At 31.6% G+C, this 20,997-nt stretch overlaps 1 protein-coding gene across 1 annotated transcript in view; it reads right to left on the reverse strand.

The window, feature by feature from the left end:
* Positions 1-11,751: 11,751 nt before the first annotated feature.
* Positions 11,752-20,997, reverse strand: part of LOC111062475 (lysophospholipid acyltransferase 2) — a 29,343-nt gene continuing 20,097 nt past the window's right edge. The window contains 4 exon segments of the mRNA XM_039444282.1: positions 11,752-12,176; positions 12,178-12,210; positions 14,632-14,832; positions 16,752-16,957. Coding sequence (XP_039300216.1) covers positions 11,838-12,176; positions 12,178-12,210; positions 14,632-14,832; positions 16,752-16,957 — 779 coding nt within the window. The 3' untranslated portion in view covers positions 11,752-11,837.

Genomic DNA, 20,997 nt, shown 5'->3' on the forward strand with positions numbered 1-20,997 from the left:
ATTTTAGTTCTGAAAATTTTGGAAAAGACCCATTCTAAACAGTGACCTTCATACGGTTTTCTTCTAAAGCAAAAATTATTCAATTTATGTTTATTTGACTATCTAAAGCTGAGTTTACACCAAAGTTAATAACAAAATGTTAATAACTTAATCCTTATAGATTCTATTAGATTGAACATATCTTATCATACACATGATGAACATATGTGTTTGTCAAGTTCCGTTCAATCTAATAAAATCTATAAGGATTATGTTATTAACATTTTGTTTATAACTTTGGTGTAAACCCAGTTTTTAACTATTATTTAGGGATTGTGATAAATTGAATTAAATTTACCTCACAATATGATAGTCACTGGTTTAGTCATTTCATGTATTGAATTAAATTTACCTCACAATATGATAGTCACTGGTTTAGTCATTTCATATGTATTGAATTGAATTTACCTCAGAATATGATAGTCACTGGTTTAGTCATTTCATGTATTGAATTAAATTTACCTCAGAATATGCTAGTCACTGGTTTAGAATGAATAATGAGTTTCTTTCAAAATCTTCAAAACTATGAAATAATTCTGTATGAGTCGTACGATAGCCACTGGTTTAGAATGATTTGCTGGAATACAATTATTATTTATGACTCATACAGAATTATTCCATAGTTTTGAAGATTTTGAAAGAAACTCATTATTCATTCTAAACCAGTGACTGGCATATTCTGAGGTAAATTTAATCCAATACATAAAATGAATAAACCAGTGACTATCATATTCTGAGGTAAATTTAATTCAATTTATCATAATTCCTAAATGTATTATTTATGGCTTGTATTTATTGTCCGACACAGCGAGAATTATTATTTCATAGTTTAGATTTTTTGAAGAAATCCATTCACTCTAAACAGTGACTTTCACATGTTTTTACTTTCCTTGCCCCAATACTATAGGTAAGGAAAGTATTGCTTTCCGAAAAAAATTAAGGTACTCCAATTTGTAAATTTCTGTACGTTTCGAGGTCCCCTGAGCCCAAAAAAGTGGTTTCTGGGTATTGGTCTGTATGTGTGTGTATGAGTGTATGTGCGTCTGTGTACACGATATCTCATCTCCCAATTAACAGAATAACTTGAAATTTGGAACTTAAGGTGATTCCCCTATAAGGATCCGACACGAACAATTTCGATCAAATGCAATTCAAGATGGCGGCTAAAATGGCGAAAATGTTGTCAAAAACAGGGTTTTCGCGATTTTCTCGAAAATGGCTCCAACGATTCTTATCAAATTCATACCTAAAATAGTCATCGTTAAGCTCTATCAACTGCCACAAGTCCCATATCTGTAAAAATTTCAGGAGCTCCGCCCTATTTAGATAAAGTTTGATTTTAGATTTCCAATTATCAGGCTTCAGATATAATTTAAACAATTCCAAATGGAAAAGATTGAGCTTGAAAATTTCTACATTTAATGTTCTGTAACATTTTCACCTAAAATTTTAAATAAACTCGAAATTCGTGAAAATGTTATTATTTAAATTGCAAACTGTTGGCAACTGTTGATTCTATTAAATCATTCACTATGAAGAGATAGCAAACCTCGTGTGTCTCCAGCGTTATAGTCATGTCACCAGCTGGCTTAGATCTTTGAATAGTAGACTTGAGATGCGCGGAAACACTAGCGTCAGGTGATAAATTTTCATAACGGCAAGGAAAGTTTTGTGAGGGCGCTACACCAGATTTTTTCTTTGTAAAGCAAACAGTATTTAATTTATTTGACTCTGAGGCTCGGTTGCACGAAAGCCTGTTAAATTTTAACCGTGATTAAATGCCACGAGAATCAATCAGAGAAGCGTTCCTATCCTTCTTATCAAAGAAGCCTTCTCGGATTGGCATTTGATAGGGATTAAAAGTGAACAGACTTTTGTCAAACTATTACAATACGAATTTTATTGTACGACTCCTACAGAATTATATAATATAAAACATTTTTATTGGAAGAAACCCATTCATTCTAATCAGTGACTTTCATACGGGTTTCTTCTGAAGAAAATTCAACTTAATTTATCTGTGTCTAAAAGTATTGTTTACAAATTGTGTTTTGAAATTCTCAAAGGTCAAAGCAATTCATTTTCACAGTAATGTAGGCGAGTTTTCATAGTGGAGTCGAATGTTAATATTTCTTATTCAAGGTAAAAGTTATGGTACGGTACTTCCAAGGGGTTCGAAATGAGATACCGTATTTTAAAAAAAGGTGAAGAATGCTTCACTGTAATAAGCATTAGGTACTGTTAAAACAAATAGTGCGTTTGTAGCTATCAAAAACTGAGATGTATATACGGTGCAGCCTAGATATAATAAATACCCAAATTAAGATGTTACCTTGTCAATTACATTTTGTTTTTAATAGATATTGTGATGTTTGATTTTTTTTTTAAACTTCAATTCCATCAATACTAATAATGATATTTAGTGACAGCACCACCGCCCTCTTTCACTATGATTTCTTATTGAAATAATCGGCACTATACTATACTTACTACTGCTGTATATTCCAGCTAAGATTTTGAATAGTATTTACCAAACACACTAAAAAGACGCTATAACTGAGCTTGCTATTTATGTTCAACAGGTCTCACTCAAGTTCTTTTATATAAGTGAAATAATTATAAAATAAAACTCTAGTACCCTTTTTTGAGAAGTTTTTAGTTTAGTATAACATAACAAATTAGAACAACTAGTTTCCATGTTTCACATCATCTTCAGGGTTTGAAAATAAAAACTTCTCAAAAAAAACTATAATGTTATTTTATAAATAAAAATAAGTAGCCCTGAATACATATATACTAAGAAGTGAAATACTGTATTGTTTTTCAACACAATAATTGATTTAGCCTTAATTTTGTGGATGTAATGAATATATAACTTTGATTCACCACAAGCCACAAATAGGCAAGCATATTTCATGTGACATCAGATGCAATGAAAGTAAAATTATATATTTGTCACTAGATTTTTATCCAGTGATTCTCCAATATTATTATTGATTATTAGAAAATAATAAGGTAATTATAATATCTTAAACCTTGTCAGGAAATAGGAATTGTTCAATAAAACTCCATGAATATGTGTAGTGTAAAAGTGATTTCGACTGTCTTCCACAGATTTAATAAAGCACTCTTCAAAAACATAAATATCTCAAGAAAATATAGATTTGACAATACAATCATGTGATGTTACAAGTGAAGGAGATAACAGTTAACACAGAAAGATCTCTGTAAGTCTAATAGTCTAAAAACAACAATGAAGAATTAATTTTTAGCACAAAAAATTATCAATATAGTAAACCTAGACACTGCATTATAAAAACTCACATTCAGATCAACAGAAGTAAAAAGATTAATATTTCTAGTGGTTAACGGAATAAACACTTTTTTATTTGAACATTGAATTGATAAAAATGAAATCAAATAAACGAATTTATTGTATTACTTTCCAACACATCGCAATGTAACAATGAAAGTAAAGTTAGTGCTCTGTATTCATTGAAAGTACAGAGATGATTATTGTATTAAAGATGAAATAAACACCTAAATCAGTAAAATCTTGTTAACAAGCAACGTGTTAATTGTGAAGAAGATATACAATATAGATAGAATATTTATTACAATAGCAATAATTCTCTGTTGGAATTTGTGATGTTAAGCCAAAAGTGTAGAAACTTCTCTTGGAGAAAATTGTGTAAATTATCGTCAATGGTGTAAAAACGATTTAAAAATGTATTAGTTATTCTAAATCTGGTTTCCTCGGCAAGTAATTGATTATCGGCCACACCTTTGATTCATCTCAAACAATTGTACTATGTATTGAGAGTTGAGGGTTAAGTGTAAGAGAGGGACGACTGCGCCCTAACTTCACCCTCATGGTTCATAAAAATCAGTAATGTAATACTACGATGACATACTATTGATGCAATAAATAGTCTTCAGAGATTGATAGAAGGGAAAAGCGCCTACATTAACTAGGAGTCAATGAGTAGCCTAAAAATGACAGCAATAATTACAATATTCACCGTAATTGTAAAGATTTCTATTATCTAGAAACAAATTAATGAGAATGAATCATTTAAACCATTACGGAAAACTAAAAAATTGCATTGAAATTCAAAAGTCATTCATTGTTACACAGACATTTTTTATAGCAGATAATATGAAAACTTTTCAGGAGGTTTTCTACTGTTATTAGATCAATTATCAGCTCGGTCCATTACTACCATCAAGTAAAAATAAATAATAAAAATTGACAGAATCAATAATATTTTTGTTCCCCTTGTACACAGCACCATATTTTTGTTAAAATTTCACTCAAATTTCATATTTTCATCAAATATCGAATTGAGATCGACAATATCCATTTAGTGATTCAGTATCTTCCTTGTGTGAATTCGATTTTAACAATTACACCTCTGAAGGTTGCAATGATATTCAAATTGATCATTGCAAAATATTCAAATATTTTCTCGAGAAATCATTCTATACAACTGTCATAAAAATAAGAACCTTTTACTACTAACCATATACATACAATTTACAACCACTCCTTAGCGAGAAATTTATGAGTTTGTACTTGACAGATAAAACGGAGAACTAAAAACAAATATCACAATATTGTACATCAATAACAATGTCTTTCACATTTTTAGCAACTCATTTGCAGAAATAATAAGTTATAGAAATAGGTTCGAGATATTTGAGAATGAGTAGATCAGTTCTACAACTAATAGAAGATTACAAAATTGATGGAATCAAGTAACTTACTCATAAAAATAACTCAATGATTGATAAAGTGAAATGGAAGCAAAATGGAAGCAATTTGAGACACCTACATTACAATGTTAAAAAGTGTTTTAAAAGTTTTTCTAAACAGGGTATGTAATTTGGAAGTGATATTAAATATTAATATTAAATGGAAGTTCCAGTTTCTATGATAAGATTCAATTTGAACTGTCAGAGTTTTCTACAAATAACACTAATGCTAAAAGTTTGAATTGAATATAACTTCAACAATAATTTATTGTAAACCTTCAACAATACAAATCATAACAACATTCGTAAATAAAAATACATTGTGACATAGAAAGGCTTCAAAGATTCATGCTGCTTGATAGACGCTTCAATAAAAATATAATTCAATGAGTAGAGATTTCAACAATCAACTTAAACCTCCAATAATACAAATAACATCAATATCACACTATAAATATCATAATAAACTATTCATTAGAACGTCAAATTATGACAGCAACTAGTATAATACAGAACAAGTAGTAAGGCATGATATAAGATTATCATTGTTATCACATAATCCATCAACCTCATCAAAATATTGACTTAGATTGTTTGTGATGTTTGAAAATAGATTCTAAATAGATAGGATGTTGTTTAGAAAAATGTAAATACATTGGATAAGTATTGAAAAATATTATTGATATCAAAGTAGCCTAGTTGAACTGAACATTATATTGTTTTACAGGAAGAAAGTGTAGATATACTAACTTGAATTTATGAGATAAAGTTATAGAAATACATTCAACTTTGTTTTCAAAGGCGAGTGATATACTCGTGTAGATACACTCGAAAGTGTAGATATACTAACTTGAATTTATGAGATAAATTTATAGAAATACATTCAACTTTGTTTTCAAAGGCGAGTGAGTCATTTAGTAAATTTCTAATCCATAATTTGACTATAAATCAATTTTTAGTGAATGCTATCTATCAATAATAATTAAAATAAGTGACAATTTTTTTAATTTCATTCAATGATGAGTAGTTAGGTAACTGAATTTACATTTATGGCAAATAAAAACACAAGTTGCACAAAATACGATCATTCAATAAAAGTGATAACTACCTACGCAAGCACAATTTTATTAGATTATTGCACTTATTAGATATTTCGCCCCCAAATCGATTTCAAATTAGATTTCAAAACGAACTCAAAAAAGTAGATGAATATTAAACATCTACACAATACATAGAAAGTTACAAAAATATTGCCTCTGATCGCACTTGTAAGATAGGTACGCTCTTGACCTGGAATGTGCTTGGTAATATAAGACTATAAGAATTGAAAACATAATATTTAACATTATGTTTAAAAACATAAACATAACACAAGACTAGAGACGTGAATCATGTGGAATTTGAGAATAAAATGAGTCATAAGAGCCAATAATAATTATCTAGATTTAGTAAAAAAATGATTTACAGAATTTATAATGAACTATCGTATAAAATATAACGATAAATTTCAAAAAGTTTGAACATCAACAACAGTACATGATATTTTTGAAATAAAATAGAATTTAATTAAATTATCTAAGATAATGCCCAATCTTAGTTCTCATCCTTGCAATAGTATTCTACATACTAATTCTTAATCTGTAGGCCGTTCATAGATTCTTATTTTAAAAAGAAAAAAATCAGTTTCACAAAAGAGAGCTTATAAATCGATCAAAGTCTAAAATTTACACCAATTCATTAACATTCTGTATTGAATTGGATCTATTTTCAACATAGATTCCATGTAAGAGCATAATAAAATATTGCTAGTATTCAACGAATACAACATAAACGTTTTTTCATAATAACATTTATTTATAAAAAATATTATTCTGATATTATTGCAGAAAATGTATGAATTATTTATATTTTAATTTATAATTGATTTTATTAAATATTTTTATAATACCACGAACAGTGATTTTTTATTGAATGCTCATACAATTGGATTGAATTTCCTGAATAATAATGCACGATAGAATAGATACTTGAAAAGGGGAAGATTTTATCAAAATAGGAATTAGTAGAAAAAAATACAAAAATATTTTAGCTAAATTTGAATAAGAAATTACTTGTCAGATTCACTTTTTAAAATACATTATTCTCACTCACAAACAAATAATCCTCCAAAGAAAACATCTTGTAATAATTAATTCAAAAATGTTAAATTAAGGACATTTCAAGAAGTAAATAACGCTGGAAACAAGGTCATGGCATGTTTAAAAATTGAACAATTATTATATTTTTTGTAGACAGGAAACCCCTTATCTGTTGTTATATTTTTATGTTTATAAACTTCAATTTTTTATGCTTATTCAAGCTATGCATCATTATTTAATAAATCGTAATTTCTGACAGTGAAAGAGAACTTTAAGAGAAGTGTACAATTAGGCTAAGAATAAAGAGCCCCAGAAGATTTATAGAAGTTGTGATCAAGTAGTAGAATTATAGTATCTGTGATTTGTAGAATAAGAGGAAATTATTTTGTTTTTTATAGAATATTAATTTATTAAATTGAATTGCTGTAAGTACTTCATATATTTAAATATCGTAAATAGACTAGTAATGCAATAATAATTGCTAATGATAATCTTTTTGTGATGGAGAGATGTGATGAAATGTCGCTGAAGATGCAAAAAATGTAATATAGACATTTAAAAAAGAAAATTGAAGCAAGATTTCCGTTACGAATTTAGTACATATACATTTAGCGTAATCTTTTCAATGCATTAATCAAAATGTTAGAAAAACATTTTTACACACACAAATATTATTATTTCAACAAAATTTTCGAAACAGTGACAAGTTAGAAAATATATCTTACATACTTTATTAATACTAAGAGTTGATCATTCCATCAAAACCACTCTTGATTATAACATTGGAAGGCGGATGAATTGTTCATAAAATTCAATAGCATCATTATAAAATAATATATTGAAATAATGCATTATGAAATACAGTCGGACAGACAATTTGTTGAAGATTGAAGAATAATTTCTAACTAAATGTAGAAGAGAATATCATAGCTCAATTCATTTTTTCAGATACCCCATAAGAATGTTTTTGAAGAAACCAATTTCTTTAATTGCCCCAAGGTATTTGACAATAACAGAGATAAAAAAGTTTCTCAACTGTTCAATGGAAGGCTATGAAGGTAAAGAAGGAATACATTTCCGCAATATCTAGTTTTTCAATTTTTCCATGTTTAGAACCTCATTAAGCTTGTATTATATAATTACATTTCAAGTGGTGAATAATTTTAATCATTAAAACAGTTAAAACCCGAAATGCTGTCAAATCCTTCTAACTTCATTCTATTACTGAGCTTATCAATCATGATCAAACTTTATAAGTTTTCTTGATTCAATAAAACTTTCTTCTTGAAAGATCTACAGGTTCCAAACTAGAGTTTTTGGAAGTAGCCTATATTTAATTATGGATAACTCGTAAAGTAAATGTTTCAAGTAAAATTTACAATTTTTGAAAATTTATATTTAAAAATTGAACAGTTAAGGTGCGTACATACTTTCGCTCTGCTCCGCAACCGAACGTCACTCCAGCAGAGCGATTGATGATCGACCGGGGAGCAACAGTGGTTCGACCGGGGAACGCGAGAAGATCTAACATCTTCCGTAACGTTCATGATGGGTGCGTGGGCGGTGCGACTGTGGTTCGATGGTGGTACGAGGGCGGTACGAGGGAGGAGCGTGCTCGGTGCTGGTTGGAAGCGCGAATATGTGTACGCAGCTTTAGATTTCAAACATAGTTCAATAGACAGATAATAATCAGAACTAGTAAGGTACTTCCTATCAAATCAACGGTAGGATTTGTTTTGAAAACTATTACCCGCTAGAAATAAATAATTATAACAATCTGGAAATAGATTCCAAATTTAAAAATTTTATGGAAGTACCTAACAAACATTTATGGAACTAGATAACAATAGTCATAGGAACAACAATAAAGTCTAAAGAATATATCTCCAATAGTTAGTTTGTGATGTAATAAGTTTTTTATAAAAACTGGTTGAGAACAAAATAAGAAATATGGAAGCAATTTACTGAATAATATGGAAGTGAGTTTTCCAAGAAGACAAAACTGGAAGTCAAAACGTTGTACTAAAAAGTAATAACTTTCAACACACTACATTGTCTAATACCAGACAACTTCTAGCAGGCTAGCAACTTAATACATATTCTAATACTGATTTTTATCATATAAACACAATATTTACAACAAATAAATAGCTGTATCAATATTAAATAAATTTACAAGAAATAAATATCTATTTCAAGATTGGATCGAATATGTCTTCAATGTTTAATAAATAAGAAATAGGTAGGTACCGATTTTGAAATTATTGAGGATCTCATCTCATTGTTGAAAAGAGGAGGTGTAATGGAGAATATTTATTTATTTATTATATCTTACAACCATTTAAAAAAAATTGTAATAAAAGTGAAATGAGGATTCACTATGAAAATTCACTTTAACATCAAGTAAGCGATAATTGAATATTTTCGAAGGGAAGCTGTAGAAAATAATATAAATATCTTCATGCATATTTTATTTCATTATACTTTCTTGTTTGGTTTATTTTTATGCCCACATAACCCCTAGCTTGTGCATGGGTAGTTGTAAGCATCATTATGAGAGATGAATGGGCCTACAGTTTTAGGTGGGTTACAAACCACAATAAAATGGGTTTCTTACTAAATATTGACTTATCCACATTGTCACGATTATCTCAAGCTATCTCAAGCTAAACTATGCTCCATATTATTCCAAATATCTTCATTTTCTTCAGCTTGAGAAATACTATCAAATAAATTATATTAAGAGATTTAAATCAGAATACTATGAGTTATTGCACCACTTATATACAAAACGGGAACTTACGACACAAAATAAATTAAAAGTTTGAATAATTTTAATGAAAACAATCTCCATTGATAGAGATCTATCGAGATCAAAGTCATTTCCAAAAGCAATAGCATTCCTTGCTTCAAGTTATGGAGAGATTGTTTTGATTGAACTTGATTATATAATTACGTAAAAATAGGTTTTTTACAATTTTATTTTAATAAAACAACCATGTTGTTATTCTCGAAACAATACAATTTTATTGTATTTTTTTCATGCAAATTTTTAAACATTAATGTAGGGGATTTAGTCAGAATGGAACAAGGTACATTTTAAATTGAACTCATTCAACAGTATTCATAGAAAACAAACTTTTGTTTAAAAGTCTTCAAAAATAATAATAGTAGCGTTCAATTTGAACTCAACACATTCAACAACTTTTATCAGAATAAACCTTTCAATTTTTACAACCACGATATACAATAATTACAAAAGTGTACTTGAATGGAATGATCTATAGTTAAGCGTTTCACAATATGCGCTGTACATACAAATAACACATATAAAACATAAAATTTGAAACAATTAATTCAACAAATACAATTTACAACTTAATATCAATAAAAACAGCACAAACGATGGCGTGAGAATTGTGCAAAGATGACTAAAGTCTGACTACACAGACTGAGCTGTCGTTCATGAATCAATGATGTATTCCATTCATAAATTGCAGAGTGTTTCATTCATAAAATCGTCCACATCGCACATTACTAAACATTCAATGAACTATAATAGTGTCGACAGATCTAATGTGTTTCATTCATAAAATCGTCTAGATCACAGGGAAGATCTACTTGAGAGTCGAATAAAATGGAGTAAACTGGTCTCAATCTAGTATCTGATGTCGAAGATCTTGTAATAGTGGAAATCAATGAACTTACAAAAGTGTGAAAATGATTGGCTTAGTTTTTTATAAAATACATAGATGGGATGTTCCTTACAAACTGGATGATTCGAGCGAAATCCAATAAAATTTGAAAGAAACAAATCTCAGTTCAGTTTGATGATCTCAGTTTACCATCAGTTGATAAACTAGTTCCAGAAACGTGCAGCCAGTTTCAACTTGCAACAGTAAAGGGTTGCTCAATTCAGTGGCCATTACAAAACAGCCATTGAATCAACAACCACGAACAATTTAACCATTTTAAATAAAAAAACTGGTTAGAAAATGGTTGACGAGTCCCTTTAAGAAATGTGTTGCCAATTCATACTTATTACAGTCATGTGATGCTCAATTATTTGATGCTTATAACAAAACAGGTATTGTCACTCCAAACGAATCAGGTATCAATTTTCAATAAAAATTACGATAGATAGATAAGATAAGATAAGATTCTTTATTTCGCATCCAATTTACAATTTACAATTCGCATCCATTTATGTAAACCAATTCAGATTATGATTTATATAGGTACATAAATCAAACACTTGTTTTATAAAATTTTGAGAAGTATGTAGCCAGATGGAATGAAAAAGATTCGAAATGAATTCATCAAATATTTAATGAAATAACTCTTTATTCAGTTAGTTGATAAAATCGTTTAAGAAACGTGTTTCAACTAACAATTGTAATGTTTTGCATTCAAGGATCAATAATTATGAATGAGATAGATCGATTTTATGAAGAAACTAATCCCATCTTATGAAAGATCTAATTCCATTTTTGGACTGAAATAGTATTGATTTCATAAACGATTTATTTGGTTCATTGAATCGATTTCATTAACTAATCTCATTTTATTAGCAAAACCATACTCTCAACAATATCATACTCACAAACAAATCCGATTTTATGAATGAAATAATCCCATTTTATGAGTAAAACTCACTGAACTCACAAACTAATCTCATTTTATTAGTAAAACATACTAAACTCACAAAAAATCCCATTTTATGAATGAAATAATCCAATTTTATAGGTAAGAACTCACTAAACTCAGAAACAAATCCCATTTTATGAATGAAACAAACTAAACTAACGAGCGAATCCCATTTTATGGATGAACTAATCCCATTTTATGAGTGAAACACACTGAACTCACAAACAAATCCCATTTTGTGAATAAAATAGTACCATTTTATGAATGAAAAACACTGAATTTATGAATGAACCACACTCGACTCACGAACGAACCCTCCTCTCTCCAACACTCTACCCGTTGATGCCCGCTAGTGACGCCGTTAGACGAGAGCTGCCTGAACGGATTTTTGAGCGGCGTGCTCTTGGTTGCGCGGCGCGTGCGAGGCAGGGCAAGCGTGGCCGCAAGTGCAGCCAGATGCAGCCAGCAGTAGGTGCTGCGGTAGAGACGCACACTGGGCCAGAACTCGAGCAGCACGAAGCTGAACGTGATGTAGGTCATGACCACGCGGGTCGCCACCATCGTCACCAGGTCGTAGAACGCCTTCACCACGGCCGGGCTCCTGGAAGTAGTGACGTATGCAGCGACGGATCTGCGAACAAACAAAAAATGTGTCACAAAGAACGCTAATGACTGACTTCGATAACTTATTAGAAGTAGAGTCTAATATGCAAACAACAAATGAATGTGTCACAGATTGCGATAATGACAAATTTTTGGTAAATTATTAAATTCAATCAATCGAACTTTTAATTCGTCAAAAAGCCATTACAATATGCCGAACCTAAGAAGGTTATTCAGCAGGTGCCTATTCTATAATAAAGTACAAATAAATAGATTAAGGCATTATATAAATCTGGATTTGTCTAATGACAGACATTGCAAACCTATTTGTAGGTTAATCAGGTGCCTGACTTAACCCTAGTAAGGTTAAGTGAGAAACCTTAGGAAACCTAGGTTAGGTGCCCAAACCTAGTTAATCAGGTGCTGACTTTTTCAGTGACTTTTGATTTCATTGCTTATATTTAGGCCCGTTTACACAAAAGCCTGTTAAATTTTTATCATATTGCCCAGTTGCACACAAGCCTGTTAAATTTTAATCATTAATGCTACGAGAACCAATCATAGAAGGCTTCTCTGATTGGTTCTTGTGGTTTTCTGATTTTCACCAATCACGGTGAAAATTTATAGATGCGTACAGAATTGTGCGCCACGAACAAGCGCATATCACTTTTCTTCAGAAACTGCATTAAAATTCAATCCTTCATTATAAAATTCAGACGGAGATTAATAATCAAGTTTAATACATGTACAATTGTACAGATTGCAGACATTAGTTGAAGAAATATTCATATTCACATCTCAATGAATATATTATTGACAATATAGCAGCGTATCTTGGCTCGCCTGATAGCACGGGCTACCATTCCTACCTTTCAGCACCTTCCAGATGTTCTAGCACCACCACCAAGGACCGAGAGAACAGCCAAAAATTGTAAAATAATAACCTCTCTTTGATTGCCTGTTGGCACACCTTTCCTATAAATGCTGCTGAAAGTTCTTCTTAATTCTTGGGAATTTCCGATCTGCCGAGTCCGAATATTTCAAGAATAATGAGAACCTTAAAATATGATCCTCAACTGAACTATTGCACAAAATTGTCCTGATTGCCCAAAACTTAAAAAATTCAGAAACCGCGGTTGAATTCAGGCATAAATTAGGAGAGGTTTAAAAATTCCACAATCAAACACTCTCTATCAATTTAACAATACTTATTGTGTTTACTTTCAAACCTCTAACCAAAACTACCACTTTTAACTTGAAACGTATAATCGTTAAATTGTAAGAGTAGCCTAGAATTACTGATGTTGTTTTACACGACGAAAACTTTATAACTCTGTAGAAGTTAAGACACTGTGGTTAATTTATTAAAATATCCAAAGTGAATTTAAATATTTACTTCAAAACAAAATGTCTTAATTTCAAAAGAGTTGAGAGGTGACAGAGTACAAAGGTAATAGTATATTTCGCACCTAGGGCCGAAAATGAGACTTTTCCGGCTCGAAATCGGTTTTCAAGTCCGAGTCCGTAGGCCGAGGACTAGAAAAGATTGAGAGCCGGAAAAACATTTTTGCCCGTGGTGCGATCGCTATTTTTCGCCACACAGAAAAATAAAACAATATATATAATATTATATGAGAATAATTGTTTTTAGGCACTTCCGAAAGCAAAACTGGAAGGTCATAGCTCTAGCATTTCTGAATATCAGGAAATGGTCCAAGTATTTTTATTTTTTATTTTGATTTGTCCAAATAACCTAAAAGATTATGTTCAATTATGTTCTAATATGAGAGGTTGAGTTTATACTTTTCTACTCTTCCAAAAGACAATAAGATGATATTATCATAAATGTTTTGATTCTTGAATAATAAACACAAATAATGAAGATTTTTGATCAGCTGTTTTAGCACACTTGAAATTTTACCAATCTGAATGACAATGCTTGTTGTCGTCGACTGTGGAAGCTTAGGTTAGAAGTTCTATCCTACTCTGAAAATCGAATTTGAATAGTTTATAATATATATTATCTGTATTTCATTCATCCAAATAAAATGATAGTATCTTATCGTAGAATACTATATTCAATTATAGAAGCATAAACTGATTCCGTTTCATAAACTATTTTGTAAACATGTTCACATCAAATCAGAATCAGCTGACTTCAAGGTTATTTTACTGCCCTAGGGCCGTAAAAATTTTACCGGCCTGGTCAGAAAACAATCATTTTCGGCCTCCATATGACGCACGTAAACCAGCTCATTACATCCAAGTGGGGCGAAAATTATATTCCCACCTCATGATCCTTATGCAATATTGGCCAATAAATTAATATATTTGTTATTTTCGTGTCAATAAAATAGCGAACCGCATTGAAACCAGCAAATAACTACTGTAAAACGTATTTTATGACCTGAAATTTAATTGAAATATGTGTCTTGAAATGGAAACTCACCGCTCGAGAAGCATAGGTGAATAGAGCACCGCTGGCAAAAGTGAGGTAGTATCCAGGATAGAAGCCATGCCAGAATGCTGACAATGCATAAGTAAGCAAGGTGGCGTACTTGGCAGGCACCCTTTCATAAACGGTCATTCGCAGCCACACGTTTGTTCCCTTGTTCCAATGCTCAATCGAGTCTCTCAATGTCACTCCGAACTATCAACATAAATAGGAAAGAATAGAATACAATACAATCAAGTAGAATACAATAAACTGGAACATAGAAAATCGAAGAATGCTGTACTAAATTTGAATACAATTTAAAGAGGGCCACGGTTTTATAGGCAGGCGAGTAAATTAGGCAGGCGGTTTTATAGCATGGGGCCGTCAAATTATTGCATTAACAAATCATCATTATAACATGACTGTAAAATTAACTAACAAAAATGCTAGATAAAAAGAATCAACAAGTGTGAGAGGAGCTTAAATAATATGTAGATATGTATATATATCTACAAATATATTCATATCAAGCTAGGGCCTACAAACTCAAACGCTGTTTTCATAGAATTACGCACATAACATAAATTAATCGATGTGTCACAACACTATAAACGTTAGGGGGGCCCAAATTGCCAAACCGGCAATTCTTGTCTGAAGACGCCCTTTGTGGGAGGCTGAATAATTAATTTTTCTCTTTTTATAAAGGTGAGATGTTATTTAAAAATGTTTTATTCGATATTTTTTACTGAATAAGTAGTCTCTTAAGATGCAAGATAAAATTGAACTCAGTTCTATTATCCAATTGCTGATGGACAAATTATTGAAAAATCAACAGAATTTATTAATTTATTCGTTTATTGATAGTAATTAATTACAAAATGAACGAACAGGTATTTATAATAATTTATAATGTTCCAAAGATAGAAAGGAATGAATAAAAAAATAAGAGTACAGAATGGTGAAATTCTGGTCATGTGCACAGTGAAATTCTGGTCATGTGCACAGAATGACGGAAGGGAGGGTGCCGAAAATGGTGCTGGAAGGCAAACCCGGAGGAAGAAGACTACAAGGAAGACCAAGAAAGCGGTAGGTTGACGATGTGGAGGAGGATTTGCGAAGAACAGCAGAATGTCGAGAGGGGTGGAAGGATGTGGTTGTGAAGGCTAAGGCCCTACATGGGCTTTAGTGCCAATGATGATGATGATGACGTTAAAACTAATATAGAAGCATGTCAGGGAAATAATAGTGACTGCACTACCCGGCATAGAAATGATCTTTTAATCCCACAAATGGGACTTTCTGAAACAAATAGTGCTGAAGAGTAAATTGATAGAAAGGTCGTACTATTGAATGAGTAAGTTATTTGAGTGCCATATAAATGCTTTCAGTAGTCAGTATTGTGTTCTGTATGTTTGAGTTCTATAAGCTTTGTTATCCATATGCATGCTGCTATTCATGTTGTAGCTATGTACTCAGTATAGTGTTCTGTATGTTGAATTCTGTATTTTGTGTAATGTATCATGTAGACTACACTGCATTGTGATATTATAAAGCTATATAAAACATAATTTATAGCTTATAACTTATATAACATAATACAGCTTATAGTTAGCTTATATATTTTGTAAACTGTCTGGTAAATAAAGAATCTCGAATTTTGAATCTACCTTCTCTGATACACATAACTCTACCTGAGTCGCTTCTCTATGTTTTGATCCATATAGTGAAGCGCACGTTATAATGACAGTGGAGAAAGATAGGAGAAGAACGTTGCCGAACCTCAGTCTTGTCAATGCCTTCTATAGACGGTAGCAGATATAGGTTTATTGATGTAATATTGACTGTTCATTCTCGTTTAAAATAATCAATTATATTTTACTAAGCGATAAATTATATTTTTTAATGATTTCATAATGAGTTTACATAATTAAGATGGGATATTTTGTTAATTAATTATTAATTCTACATTTTTAAAAGACGATCTGGCAACAGAGCAAAGCGAGAAAGAGATAGCGCTATCCGCTATGTTGAATGGTAGACCAGGATAGCAATACCATTGCTAATCAAACACTGCCATTATAACGTGGACCTCACTATAGAAAAGAAGTAGGTACTGTGAACTTTCAGTTTACCTCGAACTGCAATATGTCAACGTTGGACACGAGATCCCATTTGGCGACGCCATTCGAGTCGTAGCCGTTGAATCCGATTCCAGACAAATTGCAAATGGCGTCGGCCAATACCCACGCATGGTAGTACTTCAACCGCACCAGAATAGTGGCCACGAACAAATACACCATCTGCTCACTGGCTGTCTTGCCTTCCACGAAATCGTCGTCTGCAAAATGGTTAACAACGGCTACGTTAGAATATACTGTATTTAGGAAAAAAATAACATTTATGTGACCTATGCCCGGTATCTCAGTCGTTCAATAAACAACGCTATAGCTATTGATTCAATAACTTTATCGATTCAATAAATTTTAATTGGTTCCTTAAACATACTTATTTATAGAATCCATAGCTATGGAACGATTTATCTGTTCAATGAATCTGTCAGCATTTCATGATCCCAAACCGGTCACTTTCGTCAACAAACTTGGTGCTGGTTGCACAAAATCCTGTTAAATTTTAATCGTGAATAATCCCACGAGAACCAATTAGAAAAGCCGTCTTATCAAAAAGGCCTTCTCTGATTGTTTCTCTTGAAATTAATCACGGTTAAAATTTAAGCGTATTTTGTGCAAATGGGTCTTGATGGGTAACCATGGTAACTAACCAAATTTTGGTTGTTTATTCCATGCTGCTTGTTGTGTGTGAGGTAGGTTATTTCCTATAATACTTACATATTTTGGCTGATGTATCCAAAAATAAGATGCCTGAGACCAGATAAGGTCTAACAATGCTAAATATATAGTGCAATTTTGAATCTCTTTTATTTTTAAAATACTGGTAACCTACACTTAATTCTTTTATTTGCAACCGAACATTTGATCCATTTCGTTCCATTCCGAAAACTTGACACATTTAGCTGGATTTTGGCACTATAATTTATCGAGAGATTTATGGATTCAATAAGTTTATAGAGCGTTCTAGAAACACATTCAAAATTTCTAGTTTATTCATTTCTGGACTGAAAAGAGGACTCAAATCAATTCAAGTGGATAGCATAACCTATAATTTTTATTCATTCATAACTCTACCTTCATTGTATTATCAATCATCCCATCTTCATCACCTAGGCTTAAAATACTTCTAGAAAGTCGCCTTTGTAAAATAATAATAAAAAAAAACATTCCCATGTTTATAAAGTTATTGAATGGATGAACAGTTTATGGAATGACTGAGAAACCGGGCACTAGTCCCATTTTCCAAAATTAGTTTACATTAGTCTCCATAGTCCCCTAGACCACATATTTTGAAAAAGGAACAAATTTATATGACAGTCTCGTTTTCTAGGACACTTATTAAATCTAATGGACCGTTAAACCTAGATTTAATGCTCCATCACATTTGATAAGTGTCCTAAAAACCGGGCCATATTAATAGAATAAATTGATCAGATGCTTAACAATTTTTGGTAATTTGGAGGCCACCTAAAACTTTGGTCTATTACACATTACATAGTATACGTTTCTCACTAGTCTACCCACATACCCCATGCACAAGTCTGGGCTTGTATGGGCAGCTCAGCAAAATTATTTATCATAATTTATAATCATTTTTTTAAAAGTTATGTACTTTATTAATCCATTACGAACTGCGATTCATACACTAATATTATTTCAACTGTGAGAGCCCAATTAGTCATTTCTCATATGTATGATAATACCAGATCATAATAATTATATACGTTTATTTTTACAGAGCTACTTGGTAATTTATTATTTAGAATTATTACTAGTACCCTTTTATTGTCTTTGCTAACAACACGACCGGTTTCGGATACTCATTCTATTATCGAGGTAATGAATAATAAAGATAATGGGATGAATACCCGAAACCAGATGTCAGGGTAGATATTAGTGATTCAAAATAATATCGGATAATATATATGTAGACAACTTTCATGAAAGATTTGATACGCTGAAATTATACCCACATCAAGACTATCAAATATTTAATGACTACAATATTACAAACAATTAAATATAACCTATGATCTGATACATGATCATACATGTGACTGTGTAATGAGGCTTAAGAAGTAAGAACAACTATTTCTGTACTCAATAACTGAATTGATTTCAAGAATCATTGAACGGTCAATAATTAAACAAATTGTTCTTACTGTTAAAATGATGTATGAGCGTGAATTAGAGACATCATGATAAACGAATCATTTCATCTATATTAAGTTTGTTTTTTGGTCCTGCAAAATTATTTCTTTATATATGAATACTTCATATTTTAGTGATAATAATGTCAAATATTTCTTCTATGTTTGGTTTTGAAGCATCTAAATTTGAAAATCTACTTTGTGAAAATAATTAAGGACTGAACATTTTGTGAAGTGAGCAACTACAAGACTTAACCTATTTCGGAGTATGTGTAACCTTTCTAAATTTGGGAGAGGAATATCACAAGGATCTTATTTTTCTCTCCCTTATCATTTTTATAATGTTGGCTACTTATTGTATGAATCAATAAAGAATACAGAGAAAATTGCAAGTGTATATAATATCGAATATTGGAATAGATCTATCAATTCATATCTTTAAAGCAAATATTCAATACATTGTAATCTGTTACATTATTCAATAAAAAAAAATTCAAAAATTATCAAATCAGTGATATTTATTGATTTATTGATTATTGATTATTAATTAAGTGATTATTGAACATTTATTATCAGATTGGTTTATTATAAGAGTAAACGTAATACATGACACAGTATTTCAATGAATGAGTCACTACAGGAAGTTACTCCATGATTTATTTAGAATAACTAGTTACTAAATATTTAGTAGACTACTATAGTCTGTCCAAGCAGCCGTGAGCTCTGAAGGATCAAGCTGACCCTCGCTCCCTCACGTGCAGGCACACACGCCCTGCCTACCTGCGCTATTGGGTCTTCTAGGAATGAACGAAGAACAATTCAATTGAAACCAATAGAATGCCTGTGCTATCACCAAGTATTCCTTGTGCTGAGAAATTACATTTCTCTAACTGTTAACTTTTCTTAATTTGTACTCTAATTACTGAAATTTACATATACCGGGTGATTACAAATAAAATAGACAACTTCAATAGCCTGTACAAAATTAAACTGGTGTATTTCAACATAGTAAGCGATATAGGTTTGTAGGGAATTTCTTAAAGTTTATATTGGTAGAACTGTTGCTGGCTATTGTTGGCTGCTCCGTGTTACAACAGCCAGTTTAGTTTAGCAATATGGCCGCTACTCAAGTGGAGAAAGCTTATTGTGTTCTTGAATTAGCCAAAACAAACTCTGTTACTGTTGTGCAGCGTCATTTCAGAACAAAATACGGTAAACCACCACCAACAAGGCAATCAATTTATGACTGGTATGAACGTTTTGAAAGCAGTGGATGTGTGTGTAAGAAGAAGAGTACTGGAAGACCTTCTGTTACAGAAGAAAAAATTGATAGTGTTCGTGATGTTTTTGTACGAAGTCCAGGAAAATCGACTAGATCAGCGAGTTTAGAATTGCAAATTCCTCAACCTACTGTGTAGAAAATTCTGCGGAAAAGTTTGAAAATGACACCTTATAAATTGCAGACAGTACAAAGTTTAAATGACAATGATAAAGTTGTACGTAAAAATTTTTGTCAAGAGATGCAACATTGTCTTGAAAATGACGACACATTGTTTAATCGCCTAATTTTCAGTGATGAATGCACTTTTCACATTAGTGGAAAAGTTAACAGACATAATGTACGAGTATGGGGAACAGAAAACCCAAGAGAGACTGTACAGCATATACGCGATTCTCCTAAAGTGAACGTGTTTTGCGCTCTATCTTGTGAAAAGGTTTACGGGCCTTTCTTCTTCCAAGAACCATCAATAACCGGAAGAATTTATCTGGACATGTTAACCGAATGGTTAATGCCTCAACTCCATGAAGATAGTTGTAACTTCATTTTTGTACAAGATGGAGCTCCGCCTCACTGGTACTCAGACGTCAGAGGGTATCTGGATGAACATCTTCCTAGACGATGGATCGGCCGTGTAAGTGAGGAAAACGTTGTGTTTCAGCCGTGGCCACCTCGTAGTCCGGACCTAACGCCCTGCGACTTTTTCTTGTGGGGCTATGTAAAAGACAGAGTTTTCGTACCACCGCTTCCAGTTGATATCGATGATCTTAAACAACGAATCACAAATGCTCTTGCTACAGTTAACCGTGAGATGCTTAGT

The sequence above is a fragment of the Nilaparvata lugens genome, chromosome 1 (assembly GCF_014356525.2).
Source record: "Nilaparvata lugens isolate BPH chromosome 1, ASM1435652v1, whole genome shotgun sequence".
Lineage (NCBI taxonomy): Eukaryota > Metazoa > Arthropoda > Insecta > Hemiptera > Delphacidae > Nilaparvata > Nilaparvata lugens.